At 35.4% G+C, this 24291-nt stretch overlaps 1 protein-coding gene across 1 annotated transcript; it reads right to left on the bottom strand.

Annotated features, from left to right (window-relative positions):
- Positions 1-19083: 19083 nt before the first annotated feature.
- Positions 19084-23444, bottom strand: LOC129880584 (protein PLASTID MOVEMENT IMPAIRED 1-RELATED 1-like). The gene is made up of 3 exons (XM_055954676.1): positions 23276-23444; positions 20690-22995; positions 19084-20580 (listed from the first exon to the last, which is right to left on the bottom strand). The coding sequence occupies exons 2-3, from the start codon at positions 22978-22980 to the stop codon at positions 19419-19421; spliced, it is 3453 nt and encodes a 1150-aa protein (XP_055810651.1). The 5' UTR covers positions 22981-22995; positions 23276-23444; the 3' UTR covers positions 19084-19418.
- Between the last annotated feature and the right edge of the window lie 847 nt (positions 23445-24291).

Here is a 24291-nt window from a genome sequence, read left to right as displayed (position 1 = left end):
GAAAGTATGATTTCATGTGGTTTAAATCAATAAGAAGTGAAACTAGGGTTTTATGTGTTCCCCATGAATCCTTAACTAAGTAGACCTTTTTTTATTAGTAATTCTTTCCTAATGTATTACATGTAGAATCGGTAAGTTAATTTCACCTAAGTCCTTGATACGGCAAATAAGTGAATTTCACTATGTAACTTGATCTGTCTACGAGTGTATGCTTTACTAACTCTTACCAATGATCCCATATTTAGTTATTCCTTGATTTGTTCAACCTAATTAGATGAGGATGATTAGCCCCAAATCTCGTTGTTTAATCTCTCTTCCCATCTGTTACCTCCTTGATCCAGCAAGTAAGGATAAGGTGAGTTCTAACGTTGGCCACCATTAAAATCAATCAAAATGAAGGGAAAAACAATACATGCATGCACACTATTCAAGTATTTTTTTATTAAGTTCTACATCATTAATTATTCATGGTTCCCACAACCCTAGTTGTTGAATTAGATCCTTATAACTACGTGTTCATAATCAATAATATTCAGGTTAAAAGAAATTATAAACTTTCAATAATAATTATGAAAGCCCAAAAATCTTCAATAAAATCTGAACATAAAATATCGATAACAACAATCCGAATTCAAGAATAAAATCTTAAAAGTAGTTTAAGCTATATTCTCAAACCCAAAAATGTGCTTAAAGTAATATGAACCTAAGAAGTGTATTTATAGACAAACATTCCTAAATGAATATGGATTTTTAAACCATAGGAAACAAAAAGTCAGTTTTGGTCTACGGATCGTAACAACTTAGATGAGTCACAGACCCAACTCGTAATCCTTCACTTCGCACTGAGGATTCTTCTTCTTCACGACCATTCTCTATGGCTCGTAACACTGAAGACATTTCATCAAATGGGGTCGTAGATACTACCCTTTCTTCATCACCTATAACTTTAAGTTATGAGTGAGTTCTACGACTCGTAGGAACTTGGATGAGCCGTAGAAATTACCCGTCTTCTTCACTTTGCCCTTATTCATTCAATACTACTTTGACGACTACTTTTGACGACCCGTAAACCTGAGAATGAGTCATTCACTTCACTTGTGGTCTTTAATTCAACTTTTATTTTTGTCATGTCTTTTGACAATTGATACCTACGACCTGTATAACTAATGAAGAGTTGTAGGATGAGCCCGTAAACCCCCAAAACACCTTTCTTTAGTGTTGTGATTCCTCAACCAAATCTCCAACTTAGTTTCCTAAAAAGTAAGCACAATCAACATCAAATATGCTAACAAATGCTTAAAAGGCATGCATATCCTTAAGTTTTAAAGCATTAAAAGTACCATAAATCCACGGTACATCATCTATATAGACCCTCTCAACTAAGATAGACTCACCAATAGGAGTAGGTTCAAGAAGACACTTTAGAGTTCTATCAAACCTACTAGCCACATAAAGAGATATAAATAATAACGTGCCACCTGGATCACTCAAAACATAACAATCAAGAGTAAAGACTTAAATCATACCCATCACAACATCTGAAGAGTTCTCCTTATCTTGGCGACTACCCATGGCATAAAGACGGTTTGTACCTCTGCCCATATCTGAAGTGGTACCTCATTGATTAGCTCTAGCCAATGGTGTTGTGGTAAAAGACTGGGCTCTGTTGCCCCATGTCAGACACTCTCTCTGAAAATGGCCCACTTGGCCATATTTGTAACATCCATTCCTTCCCTCTCTACACTCTCCCAGATGGATCTTACCGTACTTGCCACAGGGTGGATTTTTCTTCAAACCTTGAGCCACACTAGCCTAGGATTGAGAATACGGGCTCTAGAATTCTGGTGACTCTGTCCCTGTTGATCATACCTGTTATGCGACACAGGTTCACTTGCTGCTGATAGGGCATAGTTGGAAGACCTCTTTTGAAAGAAGGACCTGCTTCCCTTACTCTGCCTCTGCTCATTTTCATGCCTAGTTGATTTTTACTTTTTTCTTAAGTGATCTTCCTTGTCTTTCCTCTTATCATCCTTTACGTGCTGAGCATAAACCATCAACCTGCAAATATCCATGTCAAAAATTAGTAGTGATGCCTTGCACTCCTTCACGTGTCTGCCCAAATCGGAGACATATTTCTTCATCTTACACCTCATATATGGAAGCATCTTTAGATAATATCTAGAAAGCTGAATGAACTTAAGGTTGTACTCCTTCATAGTCAGCCCCTCTTGCTTCAGATTCATGAACGCTACTACCTTTTCTTCCCTCAACTCCCTAGAAAGAAGTGATCAAGGAATTCTCCCACGAACTCATCCTAAATAGTAGGCTATGCATCCTCACCTCTAATTTCTTTCCATTGGTTATACCAGACATTAGCAATGTCTTTGACCTAATAGGAAACCAACTCAACCCTCTCAATTGCGATAGCATGCAGTTCTTTCAGTATTTTCCATATATCATCGATAATGTTTTGGGGTTCCTCCTCAGCCTTAGAAACCGTGAAAACTGGTGGGTTCATTCTCAAGAAGTATCTAATCCTCATGGTAGCAGACAACTCTTGAGAACTAGATCTAGGAGCTGGTGAACTCTGGCTACTATTTTTGGCTGCTATTAACTGATTGAGCATAGCAATCGCTCCTCGAAAATCGGCCTCTAAAGTTGGTGCATGCTGAGTAATAGGCTCTTGGGGTGCCTTAATAGACCTTACAGGTTGTCCCCTAGTTCTCACTCCTGACAATAAAGGTATCTCAAACTGTGGAACCTCAGTATTAGCAGCGTTCCTCTAGCTAGCAGTGTATCTAGGAGGCATTATCTACAAGCGTGTAATGCATGAATTAGGAAGAAACTTTTAGAGTTGAACTCTTTAGCACGAACTCAGAGTGTGTAGAAGTGAAATAATTTTCTAATGTATTAAAGTCTCCTGATTATAAGTGTGGTGCACAACACACCTATAAGTAAGACTCTACTAGATACGGCTTCATAGACTCCTTGGAACTCTTGAACTCTGTGCTCTGATACTAAGTTTTTCATGCCCCCGAGAGGGTACCCTAGGTGTGGCACATGAAGACCATTGTTGGTCCCCAAATGAACAACTTGATCCAATCACACATTCATTCATTCATTCATGCACTCAGTGGAAAACTCAATATGATAGAAAACACAATCTCAATGGGCTATCTCAATCGATAATCTAAATCCTTCCATATCAAAAGAATAGCTTTAAGCAAAACGGTTCGAGTCAACTCAAAGGATAATAGTTTTAAAGAAAATAAATCCAAAGAATAGAAACATTAACTCCAAATATATTCTGTCTAGTCTAAGAAGCCTCTATTCTATTCAACTAAATGGTGCCAATGACAAGTCCATGGCTACCCAACAGAAAATACCAAAAGAAAACAAAATAATCATGATTCCTCCAAAGGTAAGGAGGTCTCACCACTGTAAAAGAAGATAGATCTTCAATAGATGTATCATGAAACGATGAAGGCCAAAAGGTGTTTATACATGGAATGTATGAGTATGTAAAATGGCATGAAGGAGAAATAGTCAACAATGCTCATCTCAATCTCCACAATCAACTTAAAAGAAAGGAACTCAATCAGAATCTTATAAGTCTAAAGAAAGAATAAAGTTTAGACCAAAACCAATCTTATACAATCCAATCCAATCCAATTCGACCAAAATACTATCAAGATCTATATGGGAGTTTCTCTTATCCGACAATTATCACTTATGAGCAGTGATAGTACAACAAGCCAACGTTGTTACCACATCCGTTTAATACCTTTCCAGAGTAAGAACGAATCAACCAATCATGGATCCAAAACCAATCAAGTCATATTATGTCAGGACAATAAATTATAAAATATTCAACTTAACGGTTCAATCATCTCTTACATTTGGCATCGTAGTTATTGGGTTCGAGTTATTGGTTACTCTTACCCAATTCAGTACTCGATACTCCTCCCAAGGCTCAAAGCTTATAAGACAATAAATCCACTCAAACCAAATCAATAAGTCTCAAATGGACTCTTATCAGTTCAATAGTCCTATCAAATCAATCATTTCAACCAATCACTTTTCCAATCACTCACACTCATTTATTTAAGAGAAGTTTGGACAATCATTTATGACAACATTCAGTTGATACCATTCACTTAAGTTCAATTATGAAAATATAAAGGACCATCAAGTTCATCAACACTATCATCATTCTCACATTCCAATGACAGTGAATTGTTCACAATTTCAAGGCTCTAGACTCAATACTTAAACATATATATTCAATATCCATCAATGTGATATTAGGGTTTATGAAATAAGTATTTCAAATTATTTTTTCAAGAAACTAGTTTGTAGAAAAGCATCAATTTCTCAATAACCAGTGAAACGTGTTAAATTTAAGAAAGAAATTCTCAAGAAACACAATCATGGGGACTCAATTCGTTCAAAATCAATCTATCCCAGTCATGGGCACATGGAGGAATAAAGCCCATGTTTTAGTTCAGTCTTACATACCTGGAAGTTAGAGGGAATGATCGAAACTCAAAGGGATTGCTCGAAAACCTTGAACCCTAGCTTTTTTTCTTTTCTCTAATCTCTTCTCTCAATAAAGTACAAGTGTGAACGAGAGAAAAACCCTATTGGGTATGATAAGGGGCTGATTTTTAATCTCTAAACGAGCACTAATTATGGAAGGCCACCACGGCCTATGAAGCTCACCACGGTCATGGTGGTGTCCGTGGTCCTGGACTTGATCATGGGTCAGGAGGGGTTGACCTTTACAGAGGCCACCACAGTCTGTGATGGGTGTCGTGTTTAGGGACTCAGGCTATCTTAGGGAGAGGTGGCCATCACGGAGAGCACAACAGCTCGTGATGGTCACCACAGGGCATGGTCCTCTCCCATAGTCCTCGCATGTTCAAGGGTCAAGGGAGTCGGACTCACAGAGGGCTTTATGGACCTTGATAAGCACCACGGGCCGTAGAGCCTTCTGTGGTCCCTTCCTTACCCTATCTCCCATTTGTCAGGCTTCTTCACGGGCACTCTTCACGGATCTTAAAGATCAACATGGTCCATGAAGGGTCTCGTGGCTAGCCTCTAGTGAAATTTTCAGATCATTCAGTGTTAGTTTAGGCTAAGGACTTCGGGGGTGTTACAGTAATCATATTTTTTTTGTTTAATAGTCAGTTATTTTACAATGTGGTACTTGAGTATTAGAATTGTCATAATTTTATCAGATGGACCAAATGATGGGTGAAATCACTTCGAAGGCTGGATAGTTCAAGAGTATGAAGCAAAAAATATGAAGGTTGGACACTTTAGAGCCCCTTTTTAGCTTTTGGACGTGTTTGCCTAATGTTAACTTTAAGCCATAAAGTTCTTAAAGTCAGTCAAAAATGAAAAGTTAGGATTTCTAACTTTTTTTCTAAGTGCTTAAAGTCATTTTGTTTGACCATGGAAATTACTTTTATATCTCTTATATTTTAAGTAAATTTCCAAACTACCCTTTTTATTCTTTTAACCCTAAAATTTAAACACTTATTTTCAACATAAGCACTTTTATCCAAACACTCAACTGCTTATTTATAAAAATAAGTGTCAGCACTTCATACATAAAAATTACTTTTTTTAAGCCCATCCAGACGGGCTCTTAGTAGTCACTTATTTTAGAATGTGATGCTAAGGTTGATCATTTTATTCTTTTATCAGATGGACAAGCAAGGCAACAAGGAAAAAATCACCAAAAGGAGAGGCAAAGACACTGATTGATGAAGAAAATGTTGAGCCTAGCCCTCCTAGATCTCCAAATGCTGCAATAGTGGAGGACTTTCCCTTAACAGCTCCACAGTCAAGTGAAGATTGTGCATCAAGTCAAAGTTAATCTCTTGAGCAGTCTACCTTTAGCAAGTCATTTGTGCACTCCATGTTTGATCCATCTCCAAGTAATCCTGATTTTGAAGATTTTGATCTTGAAGTTGAGGAAGACATATCCTGAAAGCCAAGAGGTATTTTAGAGTCTAAGTCTAGAATCCTACAAAGACAGAAACAAGCACAACCTATTAAATCAACACAAATTGACTTTTTGGTGATGGTAGAGGTTTGACTAAACCAAGTTACTTCTATCCACCAAAAGGGAATACATGGAAGGGCAATGCATCTATTACTGAAAAAATGTTGGAACAATCAAGAGTGAAAAAGGTTGAAACAAAAAAGGTAATAGCAAGGCACAACGGTGAAGGGAACGCGAAGAATATATTTGTTGCATCTTTTTGGGATTGTAATGTTGTGGAAAAACTTCTTTATGTGTTAAAACTTTTTTTATGGTCACAATAGTGAAGGGAATGTGTGGATATGTACTGAATAAACTTCTCTATGTTCGAATCAGTTTTTGTTAGTATGTTAGAGTGTTTAGAATCAGTTTTTTAAAATATTTGATCTTGCAGCAGTTCATTCAGGATCTATTTTAAAATTTATTAGTGTGTACTTCACCCATAAATCATAAGAAAACCCTAATCATAACCTAAAGAAAAGACCATGAGTGATTAGTACATTACATTACTTCAACTAAGCATTAATTCAACAACTAACCATTACTTCATATCAATATATGAGCAATTGTCGACCGACCTTAGTAGGTTGGCTGATTTATGAACCATCATAGGAATAGAGGTACGGTTTATGTTTCCCTCCTTGTATTTTACTTTTAATTTTATATTAAGTCTTAGAAGTGAGTGGCTCAACTCCTGACCGCCACGAGGGATGAGATCCTTGGGTTAGGTTCGTTTAATTAATTAATTAATTAATATATATATATATATATATATATATATATATATATTAGTATAAAACATTACTTCATAATCATTAACACAGTTTTACGTCAATACATAAGTTATTAGTACATTCATTACAAAATCAAATTAAAATAACAGTCATTACTTCATTAACTAAGCACCTTATACAAGATGGACTTTCCAAGAGACTCTTGTCACAAAAGGCACTAAACACCTAAAAATATATTGTGATTTCGCTTTGTCATCAATGCAACTACGAATCCAACAAAAATAAAATCAGGAAATCATAAATTTGTATTTTATCTTGCAATACTTCTCTTCAAATGTCCTAACTTTGTCCACTTCCAAATCATTAGTTGCCTCTAATATAGCAATATTTTTGGACAAATGACCTCCTTCTATCTTCAAATTCTCATTATCAATCTTTAAATTTTTCATGGCAATCTTCAAATTCTCCATTTCAATCTTTAAATTAGTCATTTCAATCTTGAGATCTTTCAATGACAACTCTAAACTACGTAGGTAAGCTATCTCGAAAAAAGCTTGATCTTTCCATTCTCAATATCCACATTAAGAAAACTGTCATAGCAGTCAAAATAATTATAATAACAATAATTAAGAACCAAAAAAATTAAATAATAGTTAGAAATCAGCTCAAAAAATAAACTTGCATCAGGATGAGAACATCTGAAAAATCTTCTTTCCAGAATAGATGTAGTACTCAAAGTCAGATTTTTGACAATCAAACTGTAACACCCCTAAAAACGTTATGTATGGTGTTCTAATTCTCGATGAAAATGATATTGTTTCTGTATTTTGGGCATAACTTTTCATAGGATGGTCTAAACTAGGTGATTAAAATTTCTTCGTAACCCTAACATCATTACCTACAATTTTTGTACAGACCATATATTAATATTTAGAGGCTAAATAGGTCAAATAAATTAATATTTGCAAGACATGGTGTTGTAACGAAATGGAGTATTTGTAGATGAAAAATCATATGTCACTATAGGATGTTCCAAATCAGTTGATTCTTGAACAACATGAAAGGAAACTTCTAGATATATAATTCATATGAAATATCAAATCCTAATTAGGAGGTTATCTTGTTCAAACGTAGCTCCCAAAGAAGGTATTCCGTAAAAAGAAGATTCATCTCACCAACCATAGAAGATCTAGATCCATTTGACATCATCCATGACATCAATAGTCCTCTATTTGACATCACTCATGACATCACAATCCTCCATTAAATTTTTAGATTTTTTCTTATGATTATTTTAATTATTGTTAGGTCTCTCCTTTACACCTATAAATACCCACCTTATTTCATTATTTTGTTCATCAAGTTTTCTCAACCAACTCTTCTCTCTATACACTTCTTTACTCATTCTCAAAATATCATTTTAGCTTTTAGTAGTGTAGAAATACTATTTTAGTGATTCATATACTCCGGGTAGTACACAAAATGCTCCGACTAGTAGAAAAGGCTAGGATTCAAGAGTGTTAATTAAGTCCTTCGATTCTGAGTAAAACTTTGGATTCCAGGTATGTAAGGCTTCAATGAGAGTATTCCTTCCACTTTCATGCCTAAAGTATTTTGATTATATGATAAATTATGTTTATTTTCTTTAAGCTTTACTCTACGATATGTGGTATTGATTCATGGATCCTTTCATCTATGAAGCCTAAATGAATTATCAAAGTCTTCTATTTAATTCAAGTATGAAACTTTATGGGTTTTCATATCATGCTTCTAAATGCATAGATTATTAAGTATTTAAAGTTTAATTATCTATCTTATATTATCGTATGTAAGGCTTCAATTAGAGTATTCCTTCCACTCTCATGCCTAAAGTATTTTGATTATATGATAAATTATGTTTGTTTTCTTTAAGCTTTACTCTACGGTATGTAGGTATTCATCCATGGGTTCTTCCACCCATGTAGTCCAAAACTCTTTCAACTAAATCTCTTGATTTCAAGTAATATTTTCTTATGGGTAATTCTTATTTCTACTTAATAGCATGAATCATGGTTAAACTAATGATTATTGGTTTATTTTGATGCAAAATGATTTCATATGTATGAATTGATGATTTGCAAGTAATTTTTCTATTTATCTCTTTAAAGGTTCTTGAAATTCATGGTGGGTTGTTTAAAACATGATTTTTAATTAATGAATTTCAAAGTATTTATGCATAATTTCATTTACATACATGTTTGGAAGTTGAAATGATTTAAACCCACCTAGTTTTACTATATTTTCAATGAAGTTTGACTTGACAGTCTTGACTCCAAATAAATATTTATGAAAGCAATTTCCATGATCAAAAGGTAGTCATATGAAATGAAAGAATGATGAAATGCTATGAATGATGGATTCTTTATGCTATAATGACAATTCTTGCATATTTGAATCACTAAAGGTTTTAATGAGCTATTCCACCGAATGCGATATTTTGAATTCTCATGCTATATGCTATGACTACTTTGAAGTATTACACTATTTTGTGGGATTGACTTAGCACTGAATGAGGCATTGAGGTGAGATTCGATAAGGAAATCCTAGTAGCAACCCCTTGTCTCATTAACTGCTACCCCTTGTCTGATTAACTATGTGCCAACATAGGAGCCCTTGTAGGCTTAGGATAATGGATCCATGAAAGCCCTTAAAGTTAAAGTTAAATAAATAAATGAAGTTGACGGAGTTCTACTAGGCAAGTTATCACGCCCCGAGAGGGTATCCTAGATGTAATCAGCACTCAGAAACCATTTTTGGCTCCCAAGCGAGCCACATAGCCTGATCACACATCTGTTCCTTCATTCAATCAGCGGAAGATAAAAAAACAAATAGAATATTTGGTGGACAACTCAAAACATCAATCTAACTCAAAGAATAAAGGCCATGGGCCAACAAATCAACTCTAATATTTGTCATTAAAAATAGTTTGGAAAGAATAATTTAAGGAAAGAAATACTCAATCGACCCGTCACTATCTAGTCTATGAAGCCTTTATCACTACTATCTAATTGGTGCCAATGACATGTTCATGGCTACCTCAAATCAAATGACAAGGGCTAACTCGACGCAAGAATAACATAAGCGGTGTCCTCCGAATGTAGGGGAGGACTCACCAATACGTTGAATGCGAATAGATCCCCAATGATGTTCCTATTGACGATCTCTTAAACCTGTCTCTGCATCATGAAACGATGCAGGTCCAAATGGACGTCAGTACATGGAATGTATGAGTATGTAATATGGTAGAATGAAACATACCTCAAGGAAGAATATCATCGGTCCAAATATCTCAAATCAGAAAGGTAAGAGAGACTCAAATAAGGCGTCATAAGTCTAAAGTAAGAATACATTTTTAGACAAAGACCAATCACACATCATACAATCCAATCCAACACACATCACCTAATTCGATCATATAAAATCAACTCAACAATCAATTCAATAATCAACTCAACAATCAACTCAATAACTATGCAAATTAAATTATGCAATGTTTTACAATTCAACTCAATCATCTACAATCACATTCAAACCAATCATATCAAGCACAATCCATTCAATTGGGAGTTTCTCTAACCAACAACCATCACCATATGAGCGAGTGATAGTACAACAAGCCAACGTTGTTTCCACGTCCGTTCATACCTTGCTAGGGTATGAACGAATCAACCAATCATGGATCCAATCCAACCAAGTCCTATAATGTCAGGACAAATATTTTGGGGAAGCATCCGACTTTAACGGTTCAATCCCCTCCTACGTTTAGCGACGTAGTTATTGGGTTTGAGTACGGACTTTACTCTTACCCAATTTGGTGCTCGATACTCCTCCCAAGACTCAATATGCTCATATCTATCAAGTGAGTAACATACTCAAAATACTTATTTAGCCTCATTGGACTCCTTCAAATCAACTCAATCAAATCTGGCCTCCTTGGACCTTCTTTCAAATAGACTCATCTCAACTCATCAAACTCTTCTCTTTAAAATTTATACAATCTCAAAATAGAACTTTTTATGTAAAAGTGCTTAACTCATTTATACTAAAAATTCTCATGTTCAAAAATAATTAAAAGACTTCTCAAACTCAACTCAAGCTTAAACTCTTTTTAAATCATAGATGAAAATAATCATTTCTTAAACTCAAAATAGTGTATAAATAGTTTATGCAAAAATTCTCACAAATCATGTATTTCAAACTCCTTCTCAAAAGATCCTTTATTTTAAAAATACTCATAAGACTCCAATCGACTCAAAATATGCAATTCACATATCACATAATCACATTAGACTCCAATTCACTTCATCACATAACCTCCTCATCAACATACCTCTTCATCAATCATTCTACACATATTAAATAAGCACCATTTATGTCATCCATCACATCATCATCAAAACATCATCATCACATCATCATCATATATTATCATTTAAATCATCATCAAACATTATCATCACATCATTGTCAAGTACCATCATCACATCAATCATCAAACATCTACTCTAAAATCCTTATTTTAGTCATATGTTCATTTTATAGAAGCAAAGAGACATTCTTAACTAACCAATTCACTCTTTTCATTCCAATCAATACATATATAAACACAACTATCCATCTCAACCTCAAGACATTTATAACAAGAAATCTCATCTTGGGTTCATGTGAATGAAGCATGAACTCATACTCTCAACAAAACTCAACTCAAGAATATCATCAATACCTATAAATCTATATACAAAGATACATTTGTAGTTAATAATATGAAAAATAACTATTTAGTAACTCAAGTCATTAAAATCATCAATCAACCATTAGTATCTAAAAACATTCCAAGTTTAGGGAAAACTTTCAAGGAAACCTTCCTAGAAAGTGCAACTCTTTCACAACTCCTAACCAACACATCTATGGGCATATGGAAGAACTCAATCCATATTTTAGGTTAGCCTTACATACCTTGTTTGAAGACTTTGAAGAGACCTTGATGTTCGGCCTTTAATGGGAGGCTTGAATCCTTGAAACTCTTGAAGGCACCCTTTGTTGGAGATGGATTTGGGGAAGAAGAAGAAGAAGAGAAAGAAAATTTCTAGGGCTTTTTAGAGAGAGAGAGAAGCTGAAAATAATGGTCCAAAATGCTTAAGGATGGTGTATATATAATTTGGAAAAAGTCCAAGTTGCCCCTCTTCAAAAATCTGGAAAATTAGGTAAAAGTCTTGATGGCGCTATAATGGCGCGTCGCGCCACTGCAGCGCCAAGCCAAAATAGGCTTAAAACCCTGTACATCTAATAGTGGCGTGTCGCGCCAAGCCCCAAACTACTGAGGCTGTTTTCTGGCGCTATAGTGGCGTGGGGCGCCACTGGAGTGCCAAGCCTAAATTTCGCCCAGGCCTGAAATTCCTGCCATACTAGTCTGTAGTAAAATATCCATAATGTTTGACTCCGAACTCCAAAAATTTCAATCTTGGTGGCGTTGGAAAGAAGACTCAAAGACCTTTAATTTGGTAGGTCGTGGTCCACCCAGTTCGTTATATTAAAAGAGATATAGTTGTTTGAAGTTGACCCTTATACTAACTCCTCCGAAAACTTAATCTTTTGGAGTTCTTTGGACTCGACTTGGTGTTAGAGATCCCTTATGACCCCTAAACACATATAACACACTTAAATTACTTAGGAATGGATCCTAACTCATGTATAAAATTACAATTCCTCTGGTCCGAGTCTACCCACACGTGAAGAAATGTTCGAGTCTTTGCGAAAAAATTTCTGGGGTGTCACACAAGTAGTCTCCCTGGCCAATGTAGGGGGTTATGTTGGATTCCATGTAATAGCTCACATGGTCTTAAATATCGGTTATGGTCATCTTCCCACAAAATGAATGTTTTAAAGCATATCTATATGATTGATTATGCATGCATTGCATTATGTTTCATATTACATAAATGTTTTAATGTTTGCTCAATGTTCATGCATGCCTACATACTTAGTACATTCAAATTACTAATGCATATTTTTTTCCTACATGATATCACCGGTGCTCCTCCTCGTTCTCCTCCATGTGGCTAGTCGAGATTTCATTTGAATGCTACTTTTGATGAGTTCCCATGATTCTGGAACAATAATCATTTGTCTTTCTAGCTTATGATATATTGAGACCTCTAGACACTTACTATGACAATTCATTCTATTTTGATTGAGGGTGAGCTAGGGACTTGTCTTAGCCCCTGGTAAATCTAAAAGTTAGAGGCATTGTTGGACATATGTAAGTTGAAGATTTACTATTATGATTTCCGCTTGTTTATTTATTTTCATTACCTATGAAAGGCTAAAAGAATGCTAAGAGGCTTGTTTGAGGTACTTTCGGGTTCCTCATTCTCCATGTCACATCTAGGCCCTAGGCTTGGGTCGTGACACAAACCACAACCACATTTTCTTTGAGATGAATAACTATTTTGTGACATTGGAAAAACTATTGGAGGGGAAGGGAAAAAAATGAAAGAACTATCGGAGGGAGCGGAAGTTCTTTAGCACTAAGAAACTTTTCATTCGAGAAGAATGGATGAAATGGGTTCAATCTTTTGAAAGGGGTTGGACAAGGATTTAAAATGAATATGGGTCATTTAAAAGAAATTGGGTTAATTTTGGCTTTTTTGGAGATTTCCATCAATGCAGGGGTACGGATGTAAAGTTTATTAACGGTAAGGATATCAATAACTTAAAAATCTAACTAAGAATAAAATCAACTAATAAATAAAAGCTGAGAGATATTTTTGACCCCTTTCCCTATATTTTAACTATAAATAAAATATGAAATTTTAAAGAAAACTTTTTATCTTTCAATGCTAACTTGGTTGGGATTATTTTGTGAATATTATGTTAGAAAAATTACAGAGAAATTTTAAAGCTTTGAGGCGTGAAAGATCACTATCTTTCAAGAGTTATTGCCTATATTACCTTGAGGGATTACAAACAACCCTCTATCAGGATACAACAAAGCCTAAATAATATATGCAATCGAATTATGCTACAAAAGAGAATTCATCGTATTTATAGAGTCTATTAAGGAGACCTTTCAGAAGAGTCGCTCATTTTCTAAATAGACGCAACCTTTCTATTTAATTAAAATTTAAATATTAATTCAAATTTTAAATAAACAAATTGGTAAAAAATAAATTATAAAATAAAATTTTTAATTTAATTAGCGAGACAATCCAATCCGGCCCGCGCCCAAGCCCCAAGTCCAAGTCCAAGTCATTTAGATATATATATAAATTCTTATTCAATTATTTAGACTAAGTGGGCTTGGCCTTATATGGACACAAAAGTGCCCTTTGGCCACCAATGTGGGAACTCCCATATATACAAACCACTTAACAACCCCCCACTAGTTTGTAATATGTCTCATAATATCACGCATATGGAAAAGTATCTTTGCAAGATTTGAACTTCCATTAGTGTAAATACCTGAAAGCTTGACGAAGATTTTGGTATCCTAAGATTTGAACCAAAACTCCTTTTGTCAAACCGAAAGTATCACACACATGATAATATTTAAGTAGTGAAAATAATTCAATATTATGCTTTAGCACATTTATGATCGTGTGCTAATTCAAATTGATGAGTATTAACAAGACCAATTCTTTAAATCTTTTTTTGAAGCGGCATCACCTTAATACTCATATAGGTGAAATTAGACTTCATGTCCCTGTTACTACAGACATTTCCCAATTTCATTAAAAGTTATCTCACCCTGTTTCTTGCTAGTTTGTTGTACTTCATCTCTATTTAATGATTTTGTAAGTGGATCAGCCAAATTCTTATTTGATCTCACATACTCTATAGTTATAGTTCCGCTGGTAACTAACTCTCTTATATAAGCATGTCTTAAGCTTATATTTCTTGATTTTCCATTATATATTTTATTGTGAGCTATGCACATTGTAGTCTCACTATCACAGAATATCGAAATGGTTGGCATAGGTTGTGGCCACAACTTTATATCTAGTAACATGTTTCTTAGCCATTCCGCTTCCTTTCCAGTAGCTAATAACAATTTTCAAGAGTTATTGTATTATGGAGAAATTATTTTCTATTGTTGAGAATCTGAAAGAATTGATCAAACTAGACCATTTTGATGGATCGAACTTCACTCGCTAGAAGGAAAAGATGATTTTATTGCTCATTGCATTGAAAAATATTTTATGTTCTTGATCAATTGCTATCTGATATCTCTGAATATAATTCAGATGAGACTGTTGAAGCGAAAGCAGAGGAAGAAACATGAACAAGATGAATTGCTATGTCGAGGTCACATTCTGAACATATTGACTGATCGTCTTTATGATCTATACTCAAATATGAAGTGCCCAAGAGAAATTTGGACGTCATTGCAAATTGCAATGAAAACAAGAAACGAGGTATCGATAAATTCTTATCTATGCAATATTTTGAATTTAAGATGATTGATACAAAGCCTATCATGGATCAGACTCATGAATTACAAATCTTAATTTCAAAACTAAGTGATCTTGAAGGGAAAATTCCTGATGCACTTCAAATAGGTGTGATTTTCTCGAAATTGCCTTCTTCATGAAACAATTATAGAAACAAAATTCTAAATTCTACTAACAAATTGACTGTGGAACAGTTTCAAACTCACCTTCAAATTGAAAGTGAGACTCGTGTTAGAGATGCTTTAGTTCAAGCCTCTAATTCCACAGTTAATAATGTTAGTTAGAATAATGTTGGAAACAAAAATAAAAGTTTGAAAGTTTCCAAGAAGTCTCTTAACATAATGAGAAAGAATATGGATTGACATCACTGTGGAAAAAAGGCCATAAGATTCGAGATTGCAGGTTTAAGAAAGAAGGAATAAATTTTCCAAAGGACACTGAAAAATCTAAAAAATCAGAGAAGGTAAACGTTGTGGAAAGTTCTTCACAAGGTCTGATTGCTATGATTTCTTCACAAGTTCTTCACAAGACAGGTGGTTGGATTCTGGTGCAACAATTCATGTCTGTCATGACAAGAATATGTTCAAGACTTATTCAAAAGTGAAAGATTCTGAAAAGGTGTTAATGGGAAACCATGTTGCAACCGGAGTTTCAGGAAAAAGGAATAATTGAAATCAATTTCACATCTGGACAGAAGCTGACTCTTCTGAATGTGTTCCATGTTCCAGAAATAATGAAGAACTTAGTTTCTGCTAATTTACTTTCTAAGAGAGGTTTTAAGATTTTAATTGTGTTTGATAATGTAATTGTGTCAAAGAGTGGTATGTTTGTAGGAAAAGAATATCACTGTGATGGCATGTTTAAGTTAAGTGCTAATGCAATAAATGATGCTTCTGCTTATATTGTTGTGTCTAATTCTTATTTATAGCATTCTAGATTAGGACATTTAAATTTTAATTCTTTGAATTATATGTCCAAGAATGGTTATATTAAATTTAAATCTAAACATGGAGGAAAGTGTGAAATATGTATACAAGCAAAAATGACAAAGAAACTTTTTCTTAAAGTTGAAAGATTTACAAAAATATTACATTTAGTACATTCTGACTTATATGAATTAAATGGAGAATTAACTAGAGGAGGCAAGAGATACTTCATTGCTTTTATAGATGATTACTCTAGATTTACACATGTTTATCTCCTTGGAACAAAAGATGAAGTCTTTCAAAAGTTTAAGAAATACAAGTCAGTTGTGGAAAATCAAAAGAATAAGAAAATAAAAGTTTTTCAAAGTGATAGAGGAGGAGAATACTTTTCTAGTGAGTTTAATAAGTTCTGTGAAGATCAAGGTATTATACATCAAACTAGTGCTCCTTATACACGTTAACAAAATAGGCTGGTTGAAAGAAAAAATAGATCTTTAGTAGATTGGTTAATTCTATGTTATTGAATTCTCATTTACCACACAATTTGTGGGGTGAAGCTCTACTTACTGCTGATCATAGATTAAATAGAGTACCTTCAAAAAGTATGCATGTTTCACCTTATGAACTTTGGAATGGTAGAAAATCAAATGTAAGTTATTTTAAAGTGTGGGGGTTCCTGATCATCAAAGGAAAAAATTAGGTTTCTAGAGGGATAAAAATTATTTTTGTAGGTTATGCACAACACTCGAAAGCATATAGATTACTTGATCTAGAATCTAATGTTGTTGTCGAATCTGTTCATGTTGAATTTTTAGAAAATAAATTTTTGAATGACATTGTTGATGAGAAGTTAACTAGAGCAAATCAAAGTAGTCTTGATGAACAAACGATGTCATATTCTGAAACTATTTCTAGTAAAAGAAAAAGTGACAATACTCATCTAGGGCCAAGAAGAAGTCAAAGAGTCATGAAAGAAAAAACTCTTAATCTTAATTTTATCTCCGTAGAATCTATAACTTTTCTGGTGGAGGGAGATAGAACTAAAGTCTGTAATCAAATGCCTATTTTGCTTGATGTAGAAGAAGATCCTAGAACATTTCAAGAAGCTATATCTTCAAGGAATGTTGTTTTTTGAAAAGAGGCAATTAATGATGAAATGGATTCATTAATGTCCAATAATACTTGGATTTTAGTTGATTTGCCTCGTGGATCTAAGCCTATTGGTAGTAAATGGGTATTTAAGAGAAAATATAATACAATAGTACTATACAAACCTTAAAAGCAAGATTAGTTGCAAAAGGTTTTACTCAAAAGGAAGGGATAGACTATTTTGATACATATGCTCCGGTAGCAAGAATAACATCCATTTGAGTACTTTTATCCTTGGCATCTATATATGATTTGTATATACATCAAATGGATGTTAAAACTGCTTTTCTAAATGGAGATTTAAGTGAAAAAATATATATGAAACAACATGAAGGTTTTGTTCTTCCTGGTAATGAACATAAAATTTGTAAGCTAATAAAGTCTCTCTATGGCTTGAAACAAGCACCAAAATAATGGCATGAAAAATTTGATGGTGTGATATTATCAAATGGGTTCATACATAATAATGTTGATAAATGTATTTACTCCAAATTCTCAAAAGATTATGGAGTTGTTATTTGTTTGTATGTTGATGATATGTTGATTTTTGGTACAAACATGCTTGAAATTTTTGAGACTAAAGAGGATCTAACTTCAGTCTTTAAAATGAAAGATTTGAATGAAGTAGATAATCTTAGGAATCAAAGTCAAAAGAAATAATAAGAGAGTGACTTTATCACAAGTCCGTTATATTTATAAGATACTTAACAAGTTCAATCATCTGGGCATAGAGGAGTCTAAAACTCCATATGATTCAAGTATAAAGCTTACTGAAAATACTGGAATAATAGTGGCTCAATTAGAGTATGCAAGTGCAATTGACAATTTAATATATGCAATGCACTGTACTAGGCCTAATATAGCATTTGTCGTAGGTAAACTTTCAAGGTTTACAAGCAATCCAAGTAACTTTCATCGGAAAGCTATAATTAGAGTACCTGGATATTTAAAGAAAACAAAATATTTGGGCATTTGTTATAGTGATTTTCCTACCGTATTAGAAGGATATTCTTATGCGAGTTGGATCACAAGTCTAAATGATAATAAGGCTACTTCAGGTTGGATTTTCACTTTAGGGGGTGGCGCCATTAGTTGGGCATCCAAGAAACAAACTTGTATTTCCCATTCCACAATGGAATCTGAATTCGATTGCATATATTGTTTAGGCTTTGTTGTGTCCTGATAGAGCATTGTTTGTAACCCTTCAAAGTAATACAGGCAATAACTCTCGAAAGATAGTGATCTTTCACGCCTCAAAGCTTTAAAAATTCTCTGTAATTTTTCTAACATATTATGCAACGTTTAGAACGGATCAAATAAATTCAACTAATAGTCGGTTTAATTTTAAAGATTATATATTAATTTGAAATTCATTTCCTTATTTATATTTTTCCATTTATCTATATCATATCAACACTATCAAAGAGACAAATTCTAAAACTCAAATGTTTATCGGAAGACTCAAACAATGTTTATCGATTTGGGAGGAAAGCAACCCCCAACCCGCACTAATTTCTTTTTAAAAAGATTCAACCAGCTCTGCACTCCGCATAAGGCAAAATCCGTTGTGCAGAGATACCTGATTGGATCACCTCCAATTTCAGCCTGGCCTGGTGGAGATCAAACGCTCAAAACACAATTAAAGGAACAAAATTCACTTCACATGAGAATTAAAGGAAGAGGATTCAGTGTCCAAAAAAAAAAGGCTATGCTTGGTTTTGCAGCCTTAGATATAGGAACAAATCTTCTATTATTGCCACAAACACAATGAGTTTCAGTACAATTCTGAAAACACTGATTCCCGGCTATCAATGCACAAAATCAAGCACATTTACAAACGAGAACAAAAACTTTAAACATTCCTTGACAACTGCACAAACATATACTGGTTCAGCACGATCGCTATGGACGTGCAGAGACATACATCATTCCTTTGTCTCCTGTGCCACTCACCAGCTCTTTGATGTTCAATATAAACCTTGAAGCTGCATTACCCTAGTTTTCTCACCACAAGTTGGGTGGTCACTTTCAAAATTCGTCGTCCCAATGAATAACAAAGTTTCCACCACTACCTCAATCTGATTGTTTCATTCGGTAATATCACATTTGGATTCCGGATGTGTGGATTTAGTGCTGCTATATCCTTCCATTTAGTACCTGTGCCATGAACCCTAGAAGATATGCTCCATAGTGTATCACCAGGCTGCACAGTGGTTGTTGCTGACGAAGCAGCTCCCTTTGAAGATTTGTTAGCAGCCTTTGACTTCATTAATGGGTGTTTATTTTTCTTTCCCATTCCATTAGCAACCAACCAACGAGAGCCAGACTGTTCTTGAGTTGTGGAACCCCATAATTTCTTTTTACCTTGCTTGGTCTTCAGACCTGCAACATGCACTTCGGTTATTTTGAACTGTGCGATTTGCTCAACCTCGGGGACTTTCTCTTCTTTGATGTCCACAGTCGAGTCATTTTTGGGAGGTGCACATTCATCCTCATCATCTTCATTGTTGTTTCTAACCTCAGAGACTGTGCCATATATCTTAGGTTTAGGTGGTACAAATACTCTCTCTACCTGAACAAGAGCAAGCATAGGTGTACCAACTGGTTCATAATTCCGCAAGGGATCACGGAGCTGCACCATTAGTGCCACCGTAAAGTTGTTTCCCAGCAAACCACACTTCTTACCTTTTCCGCGTCTCTTCTCTCCCTTCGACCTACCCTGAAACAAGTCTGTGCTGATAGCATGATGAGCTGCCAGCAGTTTGGAGGTTCGCTCGCTAATCTCATCTTCATCGTCAATTTCTCCCGAGTCCAACCTCATCCATTCATCAAGTGTCAGAGATAAACCCATAAGCCCCTCGACGTCATCACCATTGTCTTTAATGTCCAGAAGCTTCAATCCACCTGCCCCTTCCAGACCTACTGCTCCACCCAAATTGACCTTCTCTCCCTCAAAGGCTGAAAACTGGCCAATAGGTTGAGCACTGATGTTTGAAGGTGCATCCTCATCTGACATGCCTGTCTGTATTCTCAAACCCTCAATTGAAAGGGCTTCAATTTTATCCATTGCCAAAGGAGCAAGATCTTCCAAGGATACATATTCAGCGTCCATGTGAGTGGTAGAACTTGTTTCCAACTTACTGGACATTGGTCCATGCGATTTTGCCTTTTTACTTTGACTGCTTTCCATTTTTTGCCCCAATTCAAACTCATGTTGGAACAAATCTTGTCTGCAGAAAAATTTAATACAAGAAATAAGTAGGTGCATGTATATGTATATTTGTAGTAAGGAAACAGCAACCCAACCCTAAAAACCGACATGTAAACAGAACAACAAACCTTTCAGGTCCTTCTAAGCTGGGTGCATTTTCCCAGGCTATTTGTTCCACTGTCTTCCCAGTTATATCTTCCAAAGGCATTAATTTACTTGCTTGCATCGAAAGCTTTTCTATTCCAATGGAGGCCAAGTGCTGCAGTATGTCCATTATACCAGACCCCATTTCTGCAGGCACCACCAACGGACTGGATACCTGCATAATTAAACTCCCTCCACTCTTAGCATTGTTGAAAATGGCAGGATTCATTGACCTTAAAAATCCTCCATTTTTAGTCTGTAGCAAGTTTCCTAGGCCTTCTCCAAGAGGAGGCAATTGGTAAGGGTCTTCAGGAGGCATATCGATTGGGCTACCAAAACCACTAGAGCTTTTTGGAGGAGAATATTCAAATGACTTCTCGTTCAAGCCCCATTCACGCATCAAAGCCTCTGTCTCCAAGTCCTCCAACATGGAAGCTCTCGTTTTGTTACTTGTTGCCTCAATTGCTATCTTAGGCATCTCCTCATATAATTGTGCATGAGATGAATAACCAAAATTCTCAGAGATGCTACTCCACTGAGATACACTTGGAGCATCAGAAGCAAATTCTTCAATGTCCATGTCAAGGTTAAACAAAGAACACCCACTAGCCAGAGTGTCCTTCTCAAATTGCCTAAATAATCGTTCTCGTGGGGAATCAGGCTCGCTCTCAGAACTTGGCCCAAATGGACTATGCTCAATCCCTAGCATATCCAGGAAATCACTAGCAACGGATTCAGTAGCGTAATCCACGCTGAGGGATTTTCCCTTCCTAAGCTCTTTATAGTTCGCTTTAGCATCCAAGTAGCAATCATGATTTATATCTTCATTGTCATGTTCCTGAGAATCTAATCCCTCGTTTTCCAAGTCAGAGAAGCTATTTAATGCAGACTCCAATTCTCTCATAATTAATTCGTTTGCTGATTCATCTGTCTCAAATTTGTTGGCACTCACTGCAAGGTCTTCATTCCCACTGTGAAGACCCTTGGCCAACAGTACAGACTGGGCCTCCTCTTCAATGGGCATCATCAAGGTACTATCAGATACAAGTCTCTCTGTCACAGCATCATCAACAGTTTTCACAGATGCGTCTTCTTTTCCCTCCAGTTCCTTCAAGGGAAGTTCTATCCCTTGCTCTATAACAGAAAAATCACCAATTTCACACTCATTTTCAACATTTCCCTTCACAGGATCTGATAACAAGGCCAATTCTGGTTTGAGGTTATCAACAGTGTTAGAGAACACATCAATCTCTGGTTTGAACTCAAATGAAGCTTCCAACTTCTCTTCCTCAAACTTCTGATACAGCACTTCTACAGATTTGTAGAGGTCAGAACTCGGCACTGGTAAAATCTCATGAAGATCTTTTACATCTTCTGCAGACTGCTGTGAATAAGAAGACTGAGCAGGAAGGCTTCCAGATCGCCTTATTATGCTCAGCTCATCACTTTGCTCAGATTGTGCAAGAAGCTTTGCAGCACTTGCACTGCTCTGCCTCAAGTTCCGCCCCTCAAGAACGTCCGTATTGCTAGGAAGCATGGCAGATGTGTTCCCATTTCCCACTATATGATACCCAAAACTAACATTCATGCTTGCACCTTTAGCCTTGCCTGACAACCTGAAACTAGTTGTCCACTTACCTGAGCTTTTCTCATCCTCCAATTCTTCCAGTGTAAGAGGAAGCAACCTGGTAAGGTCAACCCGATGCTTCCCCAAGTCAAGTTCAGGAGTAGCGTAAACTGAAGCATACAACAAACAATGTTTTGCCTCATACTTTGCTGAATGATGAGAACCATTCCTACTGCCATATATCGAACATGTATAACTCAACTGTTCCTCAAACTCAGCTACACCTTTGCAAACCAACACGGGACATGTCATCAACTCACCATCTCGCCTCCTCCAATGCACGACAAGACTAAGGTCATTAAAAAATGCTGGTATTCCTTCAATGCAATGGACTTGAAGCGAAAAACAGCAATTGAACCTTCGGTTTTTAACATAAGCTAAGGACTTTAAGCTCTTCCAACTCCATATGGAATTCTTATTACTATCCTTGTCTAATAAACCTTTACCAGTGACTTTATTCTTCGATTTGGGCTCCGGTAAACGTGCTTTCCCAACAGACTTTGAGCGACTGCTTGCCGTAGACATCAAAATCCGAGGTTGGGTTTTATCCAAATATAGGGCTTTACTTATAGTTTCAATATCATTCAACAACTTGCCATTTCCAGTCTTCTCACCAATTTTCTTCCTAGAATCCATTCTTGATAACATTCTTCTCCACAAAAACTACAAAATTACCCAAAATCCAAAATGAAATCTTGAAAATACAATTAATAATTTTTCAATAAAATTTAACAAATTAAAAACTTAAAAACGTAGCACCATGCCTAAGCAAGATTAGAACAAATTTTTAGGCCTAAAAACCGACCCAGATCAGATTAGTTCAATTGCGTCTGAATCAAAATCTTGAAGTAGAGATTCGTATTCCATATTTAAATTAAAACTAGATAATAATAATATTTTTTTAAAAAAAAACAAAGCTAAGAAAATAAAGTGAATTTCTTACAAGAGGAGTAAGCGATGTTCAAAGAGAGTCTTCAACGCTCTGATTGTTTCTCTCTCTCTCTCTCCCTCTCTCTCTCTCTCTCTCTCTCTCTCTCTCTCTCTCTCTCTCTCTCTCTCTCTCTCTCTCTCTCTCTCTCGGTGTGTTTTGGCGTGACTATGTATCATTCGAAGTTTCAAATTATAAAATTAATAACAATATGAAGTGGAGAAGAGTATTCGTCACATTCACTCTAATTATATATTTACACTACAAAATACTTTAGTTTGTATATATTTCTTATTTAGCCCCATATGTTGTACACTATTGCTCAAATTGCCATGCCTGAGGTCAGGGGCGAATCCACGTGCTTTCGTTAAAAAATTACATTGTATATATAAGATTAATTTTTTAATTTATGTGTATATATTTAATATTGAACCCCTTGAGCATAACCCAAAGGACTAGCTCAGTAGCAAAGGGGTTCAATATTTCGCCTTAGTTTGTCATAGCTTGCGGGTTCAAATCTGAATAAGCACATTTTTTTTTGATTTTAGGTACGTTTTTAGGCTTAGTTTTTGACGTTTTTTAAATTAAATGTAAATTAAAAAATGACTTCTTAACATATTAATTTTTTAAAAATTTTCAATCTTTAATTGAAAAGTCAACAAATAAAAAACCCCTCTTTTTCTTTTCTCTAGGGATTCATTATTTCATTTTCTCTCCAACTCTTCTCTTCTCTTTCAAATTTGTTGTTGAGCCCTACTGCTCTTTGATGTTGGCTGCTGACCTGCTGTCCATTCTTCGCCGTCGTCCATCGCTGCCCGTTGTCGGTGCCTGCCGCTGTCCGTTTCTCTCAGCCACTGCCTGTAAGTTCTTAGTTCTTCTTCATTTTTTTTTGTTCTTAAAATTTTCAGATGGCTTTGGCTTTGGTATAATGGTACTTATTGTCTTATTTATGTGCTCTTAGTCTTTACGATTCAGTCTCAAGCTTCAATGAAGAAGTATTTCACCAAAGTTTCGAAATCAAGTTTAGCCTC

Source organism: Solanum dulcamara, chromosome 2, assembly GCF_947179165.1.
Source record: "Solanum dulcamara chromosome 2, daSolDulc1.2, whole genome shotgun sequence".
Classification (NCBI taxonomy): Eukaryota; Viridiplantae; Streptophyta; class Magnoliopsida; order Solanales; family Solanaceae; genus Solanum; species Solanum dulcamara.
Note: the sequence above shows the minus strand (reverse complement) of the source record. Positions and strands in the feature narration are given on the sequence as shown.

What these genes read in the sequence shown, in the direction of transcription:
- LOC129880584 (XM_055954676.1), bottom strand. Translation starts at nt 22,980, where the DNA reads ATGTTATCAAGAATGGATTCTAGGAAGAAAATTGGTGAGAAGACTGGA. An exon ending in AGCTTAGAAGGACCTGAAAG is followed by an intron (nt 20,581 to 20,689) that starts GTTTGTTGTTCT and finishes ATTTTTCTGCAG; the next exon opens with ACAAGATTTGTTCCAACATG.